This window comes from Scylla paramamosain, chromosome 12 (genome assembly GCF_035594125.1).
Source record: "Scylla paramamosain isolate STU-SP2022 chromosome 12, ASM3559412v1, whole genome shotgun sequence".
Classification (NCBI taxonomy): domain Eukaryota; kingdom Metazoa; phylum Arthropoda; class Malacostraca; order Decapoda; family Portunidae; genus Scylla; species Scylla paramamosain.
This window is the reverse complement of record NC_087162.1, coordinates 16,114,616-16,134,782: the sequence shown is the minus strand read 5'-3', so window position 1 is coordinate 16,134,782 and position 20,167 is coordinate 16,114,616. Positions and strand designations below refer to the sequence as shown.

At 38.2% G+C, this 20,167-nt stretch overlaps 2 protein-coding genes across 7 annotated transcripts in view; one reads left to right on the top strand and one right to left on the bottom strand.

The window, feature by feature from the left end:
• Window positions 1-760: 760 nt before the first annotated feature.
• Window positions 761-18,276, bottom strand: LOC135105767 (BRCA2-interacting transcriptional repressor EMSY-like). 6 transcript variants are annotated; one of them, XM_064014222.1, is made up of 20 exons: window positions 17,674-18,276; window positions 13,821-13,908; window positions 13,527-13,701; window positions 12,785-12,969; window positions 12,225-12,378; window positions 10,863-11,118; window positions 7,505-7,621; window positions 6,885-7,047; window positions 6,637-6,723; window positions 6,374-6,481; window positions 6,026-6,186; window positions 5,773-5,833; window positions 5,285-5,563; window positions 4,863-5,125; window positions 4,286-4,508; window positions 3,249-3,761; window positions 2,777-2,889; window positions 2,331-2,463; window positions 2,122-2,154; window positions 761-1,164 (listed from the first exon to the last, which is right to left on the bottom strand). In XM_064014222.1, the coding sequence occupies exons 1-20, from the start codon at window positions 17,686-17,688 to the stop codon at window positions 1,118-1,120; spliced, it is 3,174 nt and encodes a 1,057-aa protein (XP_063870292.1). In that variant the 5' UTR covers window positions 17,689-18,276; the 3' UTR covers window positions 761-1,117. The 6 variants fall into 6 exon arrangements, with proteins under 6 accessions (XP_063870292.1, XP_063870291.1, XP_063870293.1 ...); XM_064014221.1 differs by lacking the exon at window positions 17,674-18,276 and adding an exon at window positions 15,395-15,467; XM_064014223.1 differs by lacking the exon at window positions 17,674-18,276 and adding an exon at window positions 15,395-15,467 and having other exon boundaries at window positions 4,872-5,125.
• LOC135105769 (beta-sarcoglycan-like) overlaps window positions 16,187-20,167 on the top strand; it is a 6,344-nt gene continuing 2,363 nt past the window's right edge. Inside the window, exons 1-6 of the mRNA XM_064014229.1 lie at window positions 16,187-16,425; window positions 17,792-17,915; window positions 18,272-18,454; window positions 18,938-19,046; window positions 19,136-19,225; window positions 19,570-19,725. Coding sequence (XP_063870299.1) covers window positions 17,800-17,915; window positions 18,272-18,454; window positions 18,938-19,046; window positions 19,136-19,225; window positions 19,570-19,725 — 654 coding nt within the window. The 5' untranslated portion in view covers window positions 16,187-16,425; window positions 17,792-17,799. The remainder of the gene's footprint in view (window positions 16,426-17,791; window positions 17,916-18,271; window positions 18,455-18,937; window positions 19,047-19,135; window positions 19,226-19,569; window positions 19,726-20,167) is intronic.

Genomic DNA, 20,167 nt, shown 5'->3' with positions numbered 1-20,167 from the left:
AATCAATAAATAAAATAAAAACAGTATAAATCATATGCCATGATTATATAAATTGAGGATATATATTTTGAAAAATACCAATTTACAAGCATATCCAATAATTTTGCACGAGTTTCAATATTTGAGATCAAAATATATAAACTGGAAGGACAAAACATTAATATGAACTCTCACAGTAACTAATACTTCTGTTACTAATATTACTTCCTTCAGATGAAAATGGCTGTTAATATTCACTCAATGTTTCTGGACTTACTACAAAAGATAAAAAATAACAAATAAATGTATATAATGAGCAAATAAATAGAGGCAGGCTGTGATCACATACTTATGTTTCCAATAAGTCATAAAACCTGTGAATTAATATCTGCATATTGCACATCCTTTATGAAATGAAGATGAGAGGGTTCTATGGGACAACAGTGAACTACTTCATTAGGAGACCTGAGAGACAATGGGCTGACTGCAACCTGGTGTGGTTATACTAACAAAAGTTGTATTCAATAGTTAACTGGTCTGAGGCTTCTCAATGCCCCAGAGAACAAGCAACATACCTGAGAGCTGCCAGACAACTTTACCCCACCATCCACACAACCCTGATTTAATGTTCACACTGATGGCAGCTCAGAATATGTCCCCATTATTATTAGTGGGTATATTTCTGTTGCATGAAGGTGTGAGAACAATATAATGCTGGTCACAATTACTGGTCTGGGAAGGGACTTGCAGAATATGACCAAGTAGTAAATGACATACAATATAAATATATGCCATTTATTCAAACAAAACTACATAATGTTAACTTTAGTCTTCTATGTTATGTCAATCCTATCATGATATTAACTCAGTATTGTTAAAAGATAACCTATCAGTATATATTATTTTAAAGGAGATAATAATATGTTCAGTATAATCAATTTCATTTAGGTTGTTTACCTTTAAAAATAAACATCAACAAGTCATATACATCAATGAAGTAAGCTACACCTATATCTATCATGTGTCATTAAGAATAAAATATATCTAAAACTCTGTTTTCTAAGGACTACAATCAACATCTAAAAGAGCTGTCTCCACCATCTGGCGAGAGTGAGTATTAAAACCCTGCATGTGAGAGTTAGTCAGCAGATTCTCTTTCCTCTGGCACCTCAAGTTCATCAGAAGCTGGAACATGAAAGAAAATACAACCTTAATGAATATATAGTGAACTGAGATAATGAAACATGATACTGTCAAGGACTTGTAAAATGATACTCAAATGACAGTGAAAATTAAAGGAGAGAAAATAAATAAACAAGTAAATAAATTCTAAACTAATGTAGGAAGACTAGATGGTAGGATGAGTGTAACTTTGAAATGTAAGTAGTTTCTGGGAGGTAAACTACTTTAAGTAACAATGATTGCTTTTTGCTATATGGGAGTGGAACATGCAATAGTGAAACAGCAGGGAGGAGACAGAATGTAATAGAGATGACGTGTTTGAGGAATATGAATAATGCAAAGCAAGGACTGAGTGAAGAAGGAAGTGTGAAGGAAACAAGGAGTTGGCCAATTATCAAAATAAGGGGTATTGTGATGGTTTGGGCAGATAGAGAGAATGGAAGCGGAGCAATTGGTGAAGATAAAAGGATATTACTGAAGAATAAAGATAAGGGAAAAACCAAGGAATGGGTGGTGTGTGAAAAAAAGCATTTGATGGAAGGGGGATGACTGTGCATGGAGAAAGATAGTGACTGCCTGTGATAAAAATAAACAAAAAGCAGATGCAGATATGTACATGAATGGAAATGTGGTCTCAATAACCTTGTGTCTTGATATGAATCTTCTACATCTGGTCTAATCAGCTAAATGGTTCAAGTGGTGGAGAGGGGATGGGGCTATCACAAAACAGCACAGGTAAAAAAATTTGTTGCTTGGGCCTGTGATGGAGTTTGAAGCATGTACTACATAAATGACCCTTGTGCAGTATGAGGCAGTGAAGATCAGTGCTCTTTAGCCTAAAGCTCTTAAGCCAAACATGTGAGAAAATGCAGGTGAATGTATGTATGTAGCTACTTTATTTTGCCTACCCACCTTTAAAGAAACTGTCAGTTTGGTATACAAACAATTTTTTAATCTTACCTGAATTGCTGTTGCTATCAGACAAACTTTCACCTAGAAGAAAAATATGAATATAATTCAGTAAGTTTACTGCTGCAAAATAGTAAAACTTATTCAAATATAATCTCATAATATGTATGAAGCAGACAAAACTTTGAATATAATGTGCCATTTATACTGTCAGAAAAAGCAAAAATGACAACCAGAGGACAAACAGAATGTCATCTTACTGCTGGATGGGTTGTAGAAGAGTCCAGTGACTGGGTCCAGCTCTCCCACAGGTGCCAGAGGGCCCTCATCCAGGTGTGTTCCTGGGAGCTGACTCACCAGTCCAGCCATGAGACTTGCCATGGATGTTCCCTCCTGGTGCAGGAATTAAACCATTCTTAACAGCAGCTACCAAGTCATTATAATTATTTATTTTACCACAAACAATATTGAACCAAGGGCTGCAAAACACTCTACAAAATGTAATTCCATAAATAACAATAAATTTCTGATAAAGTATGAAAATAACATGCCATAATTTCAGTAAGCCATTGGTGTCTCTTTTTGACAACTAGCTTTACAACACACTGAAAGCTACAATCAATTATTTATAAGTGCATAAAGCTTTACAACACACTGAAAGCTACAATCAAATATTTATAAGTGCATATCACAAATCAATGCTCACCGCTCCATGTTCACCAAGTTCTACAGGGGAATCCAGCAATTCAATTCCAGCTTGACGAAGAAGGTTTCTTGCAGATTCTTTGTCTCCTCGTCCTAAAATTTCTACAGCTTCCTCTGAAAGCACAAGGTGAATTTCTTTATTATTACTAGGCAAGTACTACCATGGCTAGGTTTCTTTCATCTCTCTCTCTCTCTCTCTCTCTCTCTCTCTCTCTCTCTCTCTCTCTCTCTCTCTCTCTTTCTCTCTTCCATCATAATGCAGGATCATCATAATGACAGGATCACCCAAGTCATATGACTCATCATTAACAAATTCATATATTCTAAATAAATATTTAACAGTAAGAAACCAATCTCCCTAATCTCTCTCTCTCTCCTTATATATATTATGCTCTAGTAGGACCAAGAGGGGCTGCTGTTATAGAAAAATGGAAAAAGGAGCATTAAGAGTTGGAAACCTATATAAGTCTTACCTAACATCTGCATTTGTCCTTCAGGTAGACTGTGGCCCGGTGAATCTTCTCCTTCCAGTCCCAGGTTGAGCCACTCTCCTTCCCCTTCTCCTCCCCCTCCCCCTCCCCCTCCACTTCCACCTCCAGTACTCCCTCCACCACTGCTACTTAAGCCTGCCCCTCCATCACTGCTGCTGACTATTGGGGTGGCACTCAGGGCAACAGTGGTGGCAGTGGTGGTGGAGGCAGAGACAGAGCTAGAAGTGGTGGAGGCAGCAGTGGTGGTAGTGGCGCTGACTGTGGTAATGGTGGTGGAGGTGCTGGAGGTGGTGGCTGCTGCAGTGCTGGTGGTGGTGGTGATGATGGTTGGGGTGGTGATGGAGGTGGAAGCAGCTGGGATTGTGGTGGTGTCAGGGATGGAGGACATGGAGGTAGTGGTTGTAGTGAGGTCACTTGTGTTGCTGTTGCCACTGCTGCTGCTGCTGCTGTTGCTGCTGCTGCTGCTGCCGCTGCTGCTTGTTGATGGTGCCTCGCCTGAATTTATGACAGTAGGAAAGTCTGGATGGTTTTGTACGTCATGTGATGCTGCCCTTTAAGGACTAAGTTTCCCCTACACAGGCTTACAACCAAGCAAAACTTCTCCGAAGACTGCTTGTAACAAACACAAATTATGTGACTTCACTTAAAATTGGAATACTCTAGCTATGAATGCATTAGAAAATAGATATATGAATAGACAAATATATAAATGACAAAAATATCGAAAGCATGCTTAATTACTCAAACTCCAAGTTAGTACAATACTCAACACCATTCAGAGTGTTAAGTATGGCTAATTATGTTTTAGAAATAAACATGCATGTATACATACAATGTTCATTATACAGGTAAATAAACCTTAAAGTAGCATAGTGTGTCTGTCATAGGTAAAGAAATACTGAAGAATCCTTAATAACCCCACCTGGAACAATCACAACAGAACCCAAGACTTCCAAGGAGAGAACAATGAGTATACGAATGTCTTTGAGTACATGGCATTTGTTATTACTCTTGAATACCTGTGACTTGCAAAATATCAGCCAGAGCCCCAGTGTTGTTCACATTAGAGGTCTCTGGACTCAGATCCACCACAATGACGTTGCTCTGAGTGGTTGGTGTGCTAGCCGTGGTGAGGACTGGGGTGGTGATGGGTCCGCGGGGCACAGTGGGAGGCTTCTGTAGCACTGGGGCAGCTGTACTCCCAGTGAATGTCTTTCCAATGGTAATTTTGGTTGGTACATCCTAGGAAAAAAATTTTTGTTAGTTTTCAATTAACTTCTAAGTTATTCACGATTTACTTCTTATTTTTTCCTTACTAAACAGTACAGTGGGCAGTGTTGTCATGAAAACTTGCATATCTTAACAAAAGTACAAGAGATTCCTTATCATGAAAGATACACTGCCCACCATACATATGAAAACAATATCAAATGCTTGGTATGTGAAAGGACATATGAGCATTTAATGTGAATCTGTTCATCTTCACACCTGTCTCTCTTAGTCATTTGTATAATTCATCTATATACTACCATTGTCATGGATATTTTCAAACTATGACTAAGTAAAAAGCATCTTCAGCAACCTCAAGTGCAAGACCTTGATTACCCTGATTCCCTGGATGCTCATGGGTCTTGTCCCAGTTGTAGGGCCACCTTTGTGCACCACAATCACATTGGACTTGGTACCACCAAGCACTGGTCGCAATCCTGAAGGGCCCTGACCCTGGGGTGTGACGCGCACTGTCTGAATGGTCTTAGGGCCGACAGACACCACTGTGGCAGGAGTTGGGGTCCTCACACTGCTGACAGAGGACTTGGGGGCATTGATAGTATTCACTGTTACAACTCGTGGCCCTGTCCCTGAAACAGGAAATATCTTGTGAGCTCATAATGGTTTCTTGCTATTCACAGTTTTTAATGTAATGAATTATACAAAATCATACATAAAAGGACACACATGGTACAAAAGTAATGTTATTTTAAAGTTCAACCATACCTCTGTGGCCTCAAAATACTCACCCTGACCAGCAGCAACAGTGCGAGTCACAACAGTGATTGTGCCTGAGTTGGTGGTCACCACATACAATGGTGCACCACTTCCCTGGGGAGAGCTTGGTGGCAGGATGGGGGCACGTCCAACCAAGCGTCCTGTGGTGCTGGAGCCTGGAGTGATGCCTGAGGAGGTGGCTGTGGTGATGATGGTAGTGGAGGTGGTGCAAGCAACAGAGGTGGTGCAGCCTGCAGTCCCTGTGACTCCAGCACTGCCTACAGCATGTGTGATGATCTTGGCTCCTGCACCTGTGGTGATTTAAAAAGGCATTAGGAAACTACTTATGATGTATTGCCTAATCTTATAATTTGCAAAAACGACAACTGAAGTACAACTGTAATCTAGTCAGTGAGCTGAGTAAAAAAAAATCCTTGAAGAGTGGCTCTCAATTCTAAAATAGTTAAATTAGTTAATACTTTTGATTTAATATAACACAAGTTTTCATAATAGTACTTACCTCCTTCCTGACGAATCTGAATTGCTGTCTTCCCAGGATTAATGGTGGCACTTGGTCTGACCTGCAATGAGAAAATGAAAGAAATTTATGAAGTTGGTCATCAGGGATACACTGCAACATACTGGTGATAAGATGGAGAGAGAACTGGAGTTCCACAACACAAAATAAGTAATGTACCACAGAGCAGGCAGCATGAGTAATAAGTCAGCAAACAACAATAAACAATCTTCATTTTAGAATCAGAGTATCTTACCTGTATAGTTTGGTGTGTCATCAAATGTCCTGAAGACAGACTGGGGGACCCTGATGCTGCTCCCACTACAGCAGATGAACCCCCAGGGAAGGAAGGCATGGGACTCACATGGCTGCCTGAAGATACATTACTGCAGCTGCTGCTACCACTTCCTTCAGCACCTATAGTAGAAGCACATTGATTTTTTGTGTTTAATTTCTTCCTTCAACACCATCACTAACTGTACTGAGATTTCATCATGACAAAAGCAGCAACCATCCAACTTTTCTACTCTTCTCCTTCATAACTCAATACTTGCAGAGAAGTCTATCAAGTCCCATCACATGGCTGATGTTCTTCTGTACATACCTCTTCCTGCAGAGTCTGCCTGGAGAACAAGTGACTTTGATCTCTCTCGTGGTCTGGAAGGCAGTGTGCCAGAGGGAACACGAGGTCTCGTACGATTGGCATACGTACCTGTTTCAGATAAAAATTTTAAAAGTGTATCAGAAATTTTAAATAATAAATACTGGAATGACATGCACAAAAATGCAAGTAAAGACATCCATAGTAGGAATTGTTTCCAAAGTTTTATAATCATGATATGCACCATGCCTAACCCCAAGGCCTACCTGCAGGAGACATGGCACTAGCACCATGGAGGCCACTGCTGGAGTAGGTGGGCGGCACAATCATGTTTCCTGAACCTACAGTGCTCCCTGCATCATCAAGAAAAATTACATTACAGCCAAAAGTACTAACATCCTAATAACTCACAATGTGATAGGAAAAATTTCATGACAAACCACATAAAATTTCACACGGGATTAAGATACATATTTTCTGAACGTTTGAAATAGGAACTCATTGATCCAAATACCTGTCTGTATCTGGCTGGATGGGGTTGTGCTGCTGGAGGCCGATACCCCTCGCATCACTGTGGGGGCAGTGCCTGTCCCACCCTTCATCACTGGAACGCTGAGGGATCTCTGGTACACTCCTCCACCCACACCACTTGCTCCCGAGGTGGACACAAGGATGACCTGGAAGAAAATAATGCATTTACCATTAATATTCCATCAATGATATTTGTCTTTAATTTTCTGTTTCATTAAGATATTCCTGGCTTGCTTTATGTTTATGTTAAAGCATTTCCAAATATTGAATTTAAAGTAGAGAATTCTGTCAGAGAAGAGAGTATGGAAGGGAACATGGGGGAGCCTCTTCTGTCATACTCAACCCATGGAGGCATTTTCAAATTGGATATGAAAAAATGTTTTTTACCAGCCTGGAACATCACTCTCCACTACAAATAATTAAATAAAGGGACGATGCTACCCATTCTTTCATATTCCTCTGGAACTAAGTGTGTCAAGAGTCTTTACACATTTATTTTCTTATTGTTCATTAATTCAAGTTATCACTTGTTAACATGAGAACAAAAAGGGTAATGGCACTACACCATCAAGCATGTGGTTAACAAAGCAGAAATGCATGTACCTTTTGTGTGTGGCTGCCAAGTGTGGAGACTGGCGTGCCTGAGGTGCCGCGGGTAATGTTGCCTGTTACTGTTATCTTCATGGGAGGGCCAGGCAGCGGTCGACCAATTCCTGTCACCTGCAGACAAAATACAATCAGTAAAAATATAGAACACAAGAATATAAGAAAATAAGGGAAGCTGCAAGAAGCCAGTAGGCCCACACATGCAGAAGCAAAAATAATTACTGCAAGATGAAAAATAATAACTAAACTTATGAATTTAATGTCATATATATATATATATATATATATATATATATATATATATATATATATATATATATATATATATATATATATATATATATATATTATGTGGGGCATAAGGAGTGAATAGAAGTAGTGAGCAGAGGAAGTGAGAAGAAAGATGAGACAAAGGAAGAGGATGGGAGGATGAGAGAGTGAAGGAAGGTTAACAGGGATGAGTGACGTAGATGCAGATGTACGATGTGCAATAAATGCCTGGCTGTCCGCCCAACTTACAATAGAATCTTCTGCACGTAGTCACTCTTCTTCCTCACTTAATTTTCTATATTTCCAGCTGTTTGTCCATTTTGTGTCCCACATGTTGTTTAATTGAAGAGTTCCCTTTGCTTATAAAATACCCAGAATACATCTAGCCCCATAGTTCAATTACAATTATTTTCTGAAGACAATCATCTTATTTGTGTAAACTAATCTGAGTGAGACAGGGCAGCGGGTGATGTAGGGTGTATCCCTGTTCCTCCCCCTCCCCTATGGCATGAGTCATATCCTTGTCATGAGCACAGGTATTGCATTCTCACGCTCAGTCATTATCCATACCCCACAAGAGCCATATGTGCAGTTAGAGGCAGTGTTACTGTGAGAAGAGTGGGAGAGATACAGTTAGAGGAATAGCTGCTATTAAGGGGTATTTGAGTAATTCACTGCAGTATGCCCCTGTTGATATTTGTCAGGACTTAGCAGTCTCCATCAACCTGCCTGTGAGTGCAGTTCCTTCTAATGCACTTGATATATTATGATGTGACTTCTCAACTCTGTGAGCTAAGTGTCTGGTGTCTGTGTGCGGTTAGTGGATCCTCCTGTTTGGTCTATGGGCAGCTTGTTTATGTATACTTTGTTGTATTAAATGGTACTGTGTTATATGTAAGCTGCTGTCCAGTGAAGTTTACTCCTTGCTCAGGCCCTGCCATTGTGTGGGTGGTAGAGGCCTGTCTTCCAGGAAGCTGTAAATGACACTGATCCACAGAAGGATATAATACTTTGTTGGACATGGGTGGTCCATTACTGAGGGTAGTTGTCCAATGAGATATTATACCCTCAACCTCTTAAGTGTGTCTTTTGTTGTAACTGTCCCTTCCTAGAACATGGCTGACAATTCTTTCTCAATAAGTGGGGAGTTGCTTGGTAGCTTCCCTTCCCTGTTGATGGGTGAAACAGGGTAGCAACCTTAGTTGTGTAATTCACCACAGGAGGCCAGAAGGGTCATTTAGAGATGAATGTGAGCTCCACACTACACTGTGTAGAAGAGACAGTGCAGGGAGGCTGATCACAAGTATTGGCAGCCGTAAAGGGGAGCAGAACCTGGTGTCATGACCGTCTGTTAACAAGGTGCAAGAGACCAGAACGCCCCAGTAAGTGCCTATCTAAGCCCTGCACTGAGTTATGTAGGAGGTAGCTCAGGAATGCTAGCTGAGATGCAGCAACTGTAAGATCAATGGAATTTGTGTGTGTGTGTGTGTGTGTGTGTGTGTGTGTATATATATATATATATATATATATATATATATATATATATATATATATATATATATATATATATATATATATATATATATATATATATATATATATATATATGGACACACACACACACACACACATTGGAATCTTGGTTTTTTAACTTTGTTCCTGAATGCCATTTTAAGTTCAAAATGTTTGAAAACCGAAACTATTTTCCCCATAGGAATCAATGTAAAATAGAGTAATCCATTCCCAGACACCCATCCACCATGTCTTAACAGGTAATGACCAACACTTCCACTGCTAAGATGGCTGCTCCACAACATCGCCAGCTTAGGAATTTTTTTATCCAGAAAGGATATACTGAATGAACTTAGTGACACAACTCATCAAAAGATATTCAAACCATGCAGACATTCTCTTTGTCCCTGATCAAGTGAGGGAAGCCTTACAGTGACACAGAGAAGAGCAACCCATTCACTGCCAAAATGAAGGTGATCATAACACTTAGACATCTTGCTGCTGGGAAGAGCTACTGGGAAATTGCAGTTGTGCAGTAGTGATGGCATTGTGTGTCATAAAGAGAGCTACAGGAGACTTGGGATTACCCCTGAGCGCCGAACCTTGTTTATTTACAATGGGATTCTTCACAGGGTTACTATATTTCTACACAACACTATGTGGAATACTGAGTGTTGCCAATTCATTGATGCCTGTTTTTCTACACCTATGTGGAATACGCTACTGAATATAAAAGAAGAAATGTATGCTAATTTGAGGAAGTTAACATTATTTGACAATTATATTATATATATATATATATATATATATATATATATATATATATATATATATATATTAACGTGCGTCAACATGAATTTTGCATAATTTAAGTACATATTTCTTTTCATATTCACGCAGTTTCTTGGAAGGTGTGGATGTAGAAATTTATTCCATGCTCAGCTGCCAAATGTCACAATATTTCCACACTAGCAAACAAAATTCCACGACACGGTAACCCAGTTTTTTGATGGGATCACATTTAACTATTTCAGAGATTGAAGTACTGTCTTACCCTCTGTCTCTCCTCCAAATATATAAAAATGAAGGAAATATTTGTAGAAATTATAAATTAGTAATAAATGGCAGCTTTTGGTAAGTCTTGTAGTATTTGAAATCAAGTAATTTTGTTTATTATGGTATGGCAACCGAAGCAATTAAGAGTTAAAAGTTTTGTTTGAAAACCGAGTTGTTTGGAAAGGGAGACATTCGATAGCCAAGGTTCCACTTTGTATATATATATATATATATATATATATATATATATATATATATATATATATATATATATATATATATATATATATATATATATATATATATATATATATATATATATATATATATATATATATATATATATATATATATATATATTCAGCTTAGCATAGCAAAATCATGATATGCAAAATTTAATTTATGTTCAATTCAACATTCCATTTCTTAACTTTAAGCTGTTGTAGATTTTACAAAGATTTCAAATAATCTGGAAAATTAAGATGTATGAAATTGAAGGGTTCCTATATCTACTTACCTTGTTTGGTGTACCAGGGGATGAAGGAAGGTCTCTGGTGGGTGGGGTTGGTGGAGTAGGAGGAGGAGGGGGAGGAGGAGGTGGGGGAGGAAGAGGATGTTCTGATGAAGACCTCTTTCTTTTCCTCTTGTCACTGCCTCCACCACCAGTGCCACCACTAGTAGCAGTACCACCACCTGCTCCACCACCCCCACCAACACCAGCTGAGCCTCCACTTCCTCCTGAGGTGGTGGTTGGGATTTCACGATTTTCTTTCCTGTCAATTACAAAAGGAAACACAGGAAATGAATAATAAAAACAGCAACAAGAACAAGATCAACCAATCAAGAGACAAATGACCCCCACACCTTAATGAATAACTTAATGAGAAAACAGATATAATGTGAAAAATTAAACATCAATACTTTTCCTGAAAATAATGAGATACCTAATGTTTCAATCAACCATCAGAAAATAACAAAAAATATGGGAAGAAAAGGATAAGATGGTCTATTAGAACACAGTACAGAAAAATAAGAAGGTTGATGGAGTACTTACTCTATAAAAGATCTTTAATTTCAGGTTCTCCTCAACAAAATACTCAACATAATTTCCAACAAATATGTATATTAGAGGATAAGGCATTTGGAAGCTAAGGCTTAGATTTCTCACTCATCACTCATAAGAATGAAGCCACACATAATCTGAGGCTGTGTGACTTTAGATTACACAAAAATATGTATAGTGAAGATCCTTTACTTACCTTTTTTTCCCTCTATCATAGGAACATTTGAGGTCTATGGGGATGTAAGAAAATGCATATGTGTGTGTGTGTGTGTGTGTGTGTTTTGGCTACTCTCTCTTGCAAGGATGTCACCATGATATATGCAAGATACAAAGTGCCTGGTACCACACAAGGTAAAACACTGCAGGGCTGCTTCCCCCCCTCCCCCCCACACACAAAAAAAAATAAATAAAATAAAATATAAATAAATAAATAAATAAAATAAATAAATAAATAAAAAAAAATTATATCACATTGACAACTAAGGTTTATATATGTACATACACACAAGAAATGTAAAATCCATAAAGATCTTACTTTAATAAATTATAAATCATATCAAACGGGTTTTCTTTTAATCTCGACCAACCTGTATCAACATGACCTAAACAAGTGTCTGTCCTTCAGATAACACTTCAAACCTTTTGCTTCACTCTAGATTACTTTTTAATTTTTACATATAAATATGAAGAATAAAAAATAACCCCCCCACAAAAAAAAAATAAATAAATAAATAAAACCCCAAAAAACCCAGTGGGTTGGGTTTTTTTTTAAAAACCCAGATTCTTTCCAACCATGAATACACTCCTCCCACTTACGGAGGTAACTTGGAGAGCCGGGCCTGTGAGAATGGCAGGGTTGTGTAGGATCCCTGGTCAGCATTATACTGTGGTGGCACCATCGCTCCAGGCATGAACCTTAGACCCTCTGTCTCCTCCTCAGAGTCTGTATCCCCAGACTCAGCACCAAGATCTGAAAGGAAATGAGAAATTTTCTTATTCTAATTCTTCAATGCCTTCTCTTCAGGCTATAGTTTATCATTAGGATTATGCAGTTCATACAGAAGAATCCCAAGTTACCAGTAGGTTACTTTCCTTAGAAACTATTCATAAACAGAAAATTCATAAATGACAGATAAATGGAGGTTTAGAAAGAAAAGAAAAATTCCTTATTCACTATATTTCAAGTAGTTCTTTTGAGATTTTATTTGTAAATCCGAAATCTTTATTCACTGATTGTGGCAAAGGACATCATTATTTTATTTTTAGCTTCAAAATTTCATTGTACTAAAAAAATAAAAAACTGAATGTCACCTCTACCTGACAGAAAAGACTTTTCTTTCAGGTGTGTACATACAATCTGATCCTCCCATGCTTACCATCCATCTTTCCATAATGTGCTGTGGCAGAGGGGTGAGGCATCTTGGCATTCATTCCATAGTAGAGGAGAGCCATGCGTGTTGCCAGGGCTGTGTATGCTGTCTGTGGAGGGACGCGCGGCATGAGGGGTACCAGCCGCCGCCCCTCCACTGCCCACTCCACCCCAGTGTTGGGTCCAGCCAGCCTGTGCAGGAAAAATGAAGTTGTTTTTAATATGCCTGATAATGTGTTCTATTTGTTTCCACTCCAACATTAACTCACCATGAGATATATGAAGATAAATTGTAAGATTCTACAGTGTGACAAGTATATGACCCTTTAACATGCATATAAAAGAGAAGGTTCACCACAATGAGTTGTGGAAATTAATAGTGCATTTCTAAAGGGTTTATATATGAGATACGGTTGGGCATAGTGATTTAAGTATGTTAGTTTGGAAAAAGAATAGAGACAATCACACTTAAGCTAGTTTGTCACACCATTTACCTATCCACTCATCCGTTAGAATCATCCAAACAGTCCACTCAGCTCCATTCACCCTGCCAAAAAAAGAAATATTCGAGCTACACTGTTTTTCATGAGATGAATCCTTAATCTATCAATGGGTGAGGGATGAAAAAAGACGAAAGAAGACTGAGGGAAAGACAAAAACTGGTAACAGGAATGAAGAAATAATTCCTCTCTTCCATATGGACAGTCTACTGAAGGCAAGGCACAACTTTACCCAAGGCGGCATCTTACGTGTCTGCTATGGTGGTGAGCTTTTCATCATTGACTGCTCTTCTAATTTCTGCTCTGTGTCTCTCAAGGGAAATGGAAAACATAGTTTGCAGGTCACTGAGTAGCTTCTTTTTCTCCTTTGTCAGTTCTCCTTGTGCTCGTAGTACAGAAACCACCTGACTGTATGTTGTCAACTCTGTTAAAATTGAACATTATTTAATTACTTACTCACTTAAATAATGCTGCACTATGAGAATATACACACAATTAATTTTTTTTTTTCAGCATTCAGTAAGCACAGAGCAGTTTCCTCACCCAGGGCACGGAGAGCCTTGCGGCACTCATCCTTGGTCATGTCAAGCAGCTTAGGCCACTTGTTGGGCAGCTTATACCCGACCTCCATCTGAAAAAAAGTGAATAAGTAAAATAAATAAGTAATAAATAAATAAATAATAAATAAGTAAATAAATAGATAGATAATAAACAAATCAACAAATAAATAAATAAGGATTTAAATATTATTATATATAAAAAAAAATTCCCTATGAATAATGAGGACCATTCCCCTCTTCCTATAGGCCTAGGGAATAAGTTTCCTTTAATTTATTCTTTGTGAACATTTGTGTACTCAATTCACCACGGTCTTGATCACTTTGTCCAGTGTTACTGTCAGAAAGATACAAAGAGTTTAGCACTCAAAGAGCTATGGTTAAGAATGAAAACCTTATAAACATTGTATATCCCATGTGTTTCATCAAGGTAGAAAGTAACTGTTCATTTTCACTGAAAATTCTTTAGGAACTTGAACATAACTCAAACCTGTGTGTGTGTGTGTTTTGTTTCAACAACTCATTTCCAGGGAATGACAGGCTGGTGTTATAGACGGAATAAACTTTAAAATATGTGACAGCTAAGTATTCAGACCTCTCAAATAGCTAGCTGGGTGCATGCACATCAGTGGTGGGCACCTGTGCAAGTACTTCCACAAACTGTAACTTCTAATATAGACTGGTTTTCAACTGTTACAGGCTGAGATCCACACAGGCATGTTTTGTTGAGTTGTATAATGATTTTGTCAATTGTGAGGGCAATCATAAGATGTGTTGTCCAAAACGCATGGAAAAATTGAAAGTCGAGATTTTGTACTACCATGATATAATATGGCCATCCGGAATTACCAAACCATCTGACCTCTTTCCTATTTTGTCAATGTACAATTTCTACAGATGACCTTTTGATATATCTCAAGGTCATTCCACAGTGCTTCATGATATTATAAACTACCACTAAGATGTTAAAGTTCACAACACATAAGTATGTAAGCTGTTGACACCACCACAGCGACACTATGTTCACACCACGACTGAGGCAAGTGTTATTGTGAGATTAGAAACCACCTTCACTCCACCCTTCTTGACCAGCAGAACATCAACACCCATCCACTGTCTCCTCTGATACTGATAAAGAGCCCGGTGTACTGGAAGGTGTCCTAGTGGCAAAGCTATAGACTCACAACACGGCAACTAACACAGCGTATAGCGTCCTGAGCCCAACTGTCTGATAGGATGACACTACCAAACACAACACACCTAGCTTGACTTTGCAGTGTTCAGACATACTATTTCTGGGCGGGAGAGGTGGGCGTGAGGCATACTAGTGGTGGTGTGTCGCCCTACCCACCACACCCATGGCGCGCCTTTGCTCCCTGACCACTGAGGGACGCCGCCACCTTCGCCCTCACACCCACTACGACACTTCACTATTTCTCCCTACACTTCAGCAAAAGCCTTGAATATTGAATGGCACTGGTGTCCTCTCCTCACAGGGCGCCAGGGAGAAAGGTGTAAAAGAAGCACAAGTACACAAGCAAGGGGAATAAATATACTAACGTCTTGGGCCACCATGTCAACAAACAGGAGCTACGGAGGTACGGATATTTGCTCTAAGTGTTTGCGATCTTATAAATGAAAATGTAGCATTATATTGTTACTCTTACATTGGTTTTCTATCGTTTTTGTTATGGTATCTTTGGTTTTATTAGTTAATTACGCTATTTTCTTTCTTCGATAATTAATGGTTAGGCCCTGATATTACAAAAATAACAAATGTCAATAGAAAATAATGAAATGTTTGTCTAACACTGCGATAAGAGATCAAGTTAAATAAAATTAACTATATATGAAAACCACAGTAAGATTACTTTTACAAAAATCATTGTTATTATTTTTATTATTTTATTTATTTATCTATTTATTTATTTTCAGCCTTACCTCCGTCACAGTGTTGCCATTTCGGGTATTTCTCGGTGGCAACACTTCATTTGGCGGGATGGGCAAAACAAAAACAAAAAAGAAAAGTGAGACGGCACAAAACAATAAGAGAAATGCTCAAAAAAATATTAAGAATAATAATTTAACTTAAAATAAAGAACTTATAGGCCTAAATTTTTCCATGTATGGAATTATTTTGTGTGCTAGCAGACGATAAAGCTTCTGTTCGAAACTCCTACTGAGGACTTGGGCATAAAGAACATCATCCTATCAGACCAACTTATCTCACCACAAGTTGAGAATAATGAAGCACAGCTATAAAGTTACTAAAAAATATATCACTTCTACCTTTTCCCATACAATACATGATACAGAATAGACACACTTCCAAAAAACTCCCATTCAGAATAAGAGGAATTGAACACATGAACTTCGTCAAAGAGGTGGAAAAGGAAATAATTGCAATAATAATATGAAAAAAAATAATGTTAGTGTGGTAATTCAGGTGGCGGTGGGGAAAAAATAAGTCAAGGTATATTGGAGAAATAGGTGGAAGGGGAAAAAAAAGAGGAAAGAGGAAGAAGAGGAAGTAGAGGCCACAAGAAGAGGAAGGAAGGTGGAGGCAGACGCGATCATTAGTACTTATCCAGGTGAGAACTCTGCGGGAATAACTGATGAGGTTGATGAATGAATGAGTAATGGGCGATGAGGCATTAGGGGTGACGGGAGGCGTGTTTCCTACCCTTGTTATGCGATTAATAATGATGTAATGGTTCACTGACGGGAACATTTAGAAACACTTAATTTTTGTTATATATCTGTTTTCAAAGCATGGATGTATTTTTTTCAGTGTGTGTGTGTGTGTGTGTGTGTGTGTGTTGCAAGATTTCAATCATGCTTGTTTTGTTTCTTATCTAATGATCGCGTATTTTACTCTGAAAATTTGCCACTCTTGCTTTCTGGTTATATATTCCTGATTCATTGTATTGCCTAGAAGGCTGACTTTTTTATCTTTAAGTTAACATGTCTACCCACCTACCTATCCATCTCTCTCTTTATAATAACAATTTAAATGTCCTATGTGTGTGTGTGTGTGTGTGTGTGTGTGTGTGTAGTTGTAGTTTATGGGAGGAGTCTACGCTCGTGCTGGCCCGTCTCGATATTTAGTATTACCCAATCTCTTTAAAATCATGTATTTTCCTAGTATGTATTACGTCTCTTTCCAATTCATTCCAAGCTCCAATAATTCGTTGTGGAAAGCTGTCCTTTTTTTATATCCGTTCTGCACACTCCTTTCACCTTTTGGTCATGTCCCCTTTTAATCTCTCACCACCAGGTTCCCGCGGTCCAATTTCTCAATACCTGATATGATATTGTTCATAGCAATCAGATCTGTGTGTGTGTGTGTGTGTGTGTGTGTGTGTGTGAAGGTACATACATGGTTCACTCATATAGATCTGTCACTAATTAGCAGACCGGAATTTCATTGTGCCTACCTGCCATATTCACTCAGTACATTGTGTTACCCAAATAATGAAATCAAACACTTCCATTATTCCTTAAAATTCCCAAAGCCTATTCAAAGCAAATAATATAGATATAATATACATATTTGATTTACTTTTAAAACCTTATTACTTTTCTTTAAAAGATATATAAAGGCGAGTAATTTTTTGTTAATAGGCTTTCAGTTATTTTGTATATATTTTTTCACAACTTTTTTGTATAGATATTTTGAATTAATCTGCTATCAATTCCTCAATTTTCCTTACCTTCAACACTTCAACTTATAAATTCACTATGGAAAATACCAGATTAATAATAATAATAATAATAATAATAATAATAATAATAATAATAATAATAAAAATAATGATAATAAACATATCATAACTTACAGAGGACTGCTTCATGGGTCCTCATATTGTCTGGAAGAACCTGATGAAAACTGCCATACTTTCATGTAGCAGCTGTAGTTACTGTCATGCCTTGGGAGCTGATAACAGTGCATTACAGGAGGCAGAATGGGGGACTCTGCTGCAGCTTCTCTCCTGGCTGAGAGTAGCTCCCTGGCCCCCAGCACCCTGGAGCGAGCCACCCTCACTGGCCGCTCCACTGCCCACACCACCAGGACCACTAGGTAACACTCCACACCTACTTCTTCCTCTCCATCATCTTCAGCCTGTAAGATTCCACTGCAAAACAAGAGGCTTCTCCCAACATTTAGGGGAGGTATTAAACAGATGAACATCATGCCAGTTTAGGGTGTCTGATTGGTGGGGTTTATACAGTTTGAAGGGAGAAAAATCTCCAGTTACCTCAATCCAGTCCTAAATTCAAAGCTACTGTAGTTCCTTTGAGCTGTACAACTTGCCTATTAACCCTTACACTTTCAGGCTGCTTGTCTTTCACTTATGTATCCTGGAACAGTGCCTTACTTTTTTCCCCTTGCAGGGATGGTAATCTCTTTTTATTTCTTTAACATGTCTTTTCCAGCTGTGAGCGTGAGAGTCCCCCAAAGAGGACAGAGGCCCAGCGTGGGGAGAGTACTTTCTTTTGGGGCTTGGTAGTCGTGCTGTTGCTCCTTGCTTCAGGGAACCTCCTCCTCACTTTCTTTGCCATGGGTGTGCTGCGTCTTGGCTACGGCATGGAGAGCATTGAGCTTCTCCCTGGCACACAGTCAGTGTCTGAACAAATCTTATTTCTATCTATTTGTTTTTTTCATGGCAATATTGATTGCAGTGAAATACCACCATAGCATACCCATACATGATAAAATCTGAAATAATAATTGTAAGGTAAGGATCATACTAGCATGAGAATAAATGAAAAGAAATTTGATTTTTATCAAGAATAGAGGAATAAAGAAATTATATATACAGAAATCTCACTAAAACTATAAACTGTTCTGCATTATGACAAATCTGATTTTAAGAAAATGTAGTAACAAAGAATAAAATATGTACACAAAGACACATTACATCAATAACTGTGTGACATAACAGGACTAACACAAAATTTGTGCTGTGGTGTAATTTTGCCTCTAGACTCTTCCATTTCCTTCACCATACACTAGCAGCCACAAGCACACAGTATCACAACTACCATGTCCATTATATGATCACTGATGTACTATTATATGATTGACTTTCCCTCTAACAGAACAACCAAGTTCTATGGGAATGCCAATTTAGGAAACATCATCAAGAAAGATGGAATAATTTATGGCTACTCTGACACTGAGTTTTCAATTAATGGAGATGACAGCAAGGTTTGTATTCCTAATATTGTACATAACTGAAAAGGTTGATATTGCTTGCTGGTTCTGAATGAATGTGTAAGTAATTTATCTCTTCTTAGGTTTCTCTTAGTTTGAGGACCTCAAGCAAACCTCCTGTGATAGATGTTGGACCAGAGAAAATAGAAATCAAGAGTGTGGACAGCTTTCAAGTAAGTCTTCTTTAAATATTTGTTTTAAAATTATAGTGTAAGTGGTCTGTACCTTACATTTGAAACCTGAGTGTAATAAAATTTAGTATTAGTAATAAGACAAAGAAGTAGCCTTTCATTGTGTTAGCACTAAAATGTTTGGTAATATATGAGAACAGCATTCTTGGAGTAGTAGTCGATAATTGCAAACACAATACTTGAAATGTAGACTGAATGATTTAAATATGGATATAAATGGAGTGAGATAAACAAGAAACTACTTAATGTTTACATGGATAGTGAGAAAATCAGCACAGTATAGAGTGAAACTATGAAAGTTACCATTATTACAATTTTCCCCAAAGGTGGTTGATCCAGGCTCAGGAACAACTGTTTTCTCCACTGACTACCCCAACTTTGGCTTACCCCGGGGTGTGAAGAACCTCAATGTGAGACGAAGCAGCACTGCCAGAGTCACCAGCCCCACCTTCTCTGACCTCAAGATTGAATCTGAATCTACAGTAAGTGTCATGCCAGATTATAATGCTGGCCATTTGTGGGAGCTAAGTCATGTGCAAAGAATCCATGTTTACATTAATAACTTCATCTTGTGCCTTAAACTATCAATTCTCTGCTATGACCACTCAACTACTCATCCTCCTACCACCACTACCACCACCGCCACTACTACTACTACTACTACTACTACTACTATTACTACTACTACTACTACTACTACTGCTACTACTACTACTACTACTACTACTACATAGTATCACTACTAGTACTACAGATGTTATAAATTAAATCTGTGAATGTTTTGAAGAACTCTCCTTGTTAATTCACCTTTTACTAGTGGTGTAGATTACATGACAATAAGAATTAGCTGTTAGCAGTTGAGAAAAGGTGAAATGATTTACTAACTCATTTTATTCTTCTCAGTATGCAAGGTTTGTTTTTGGT

Coding starts and splice junctions, on each gene's coding strand:
- LOC135105767 (XM_064014219.1), bottom strand. CDS start 15,157: ATGCCTCACGCCCACCTCTCCCGCCCAGAAATA. Junction 12,970..13,526: donor CTCACCACCATAGCAGACAC/GTAAGATGCCGC, acceptor TTTCCTGCACAG/GCTGGCTGGACCCAACACTG. Junction 2,155..2,330: donor CTTCTACAACCCATCCAGCA/GTAAGATGACAT, acceptor TTTTTCTTCTAG/GTGAAAGTTTGTCTGATAGC.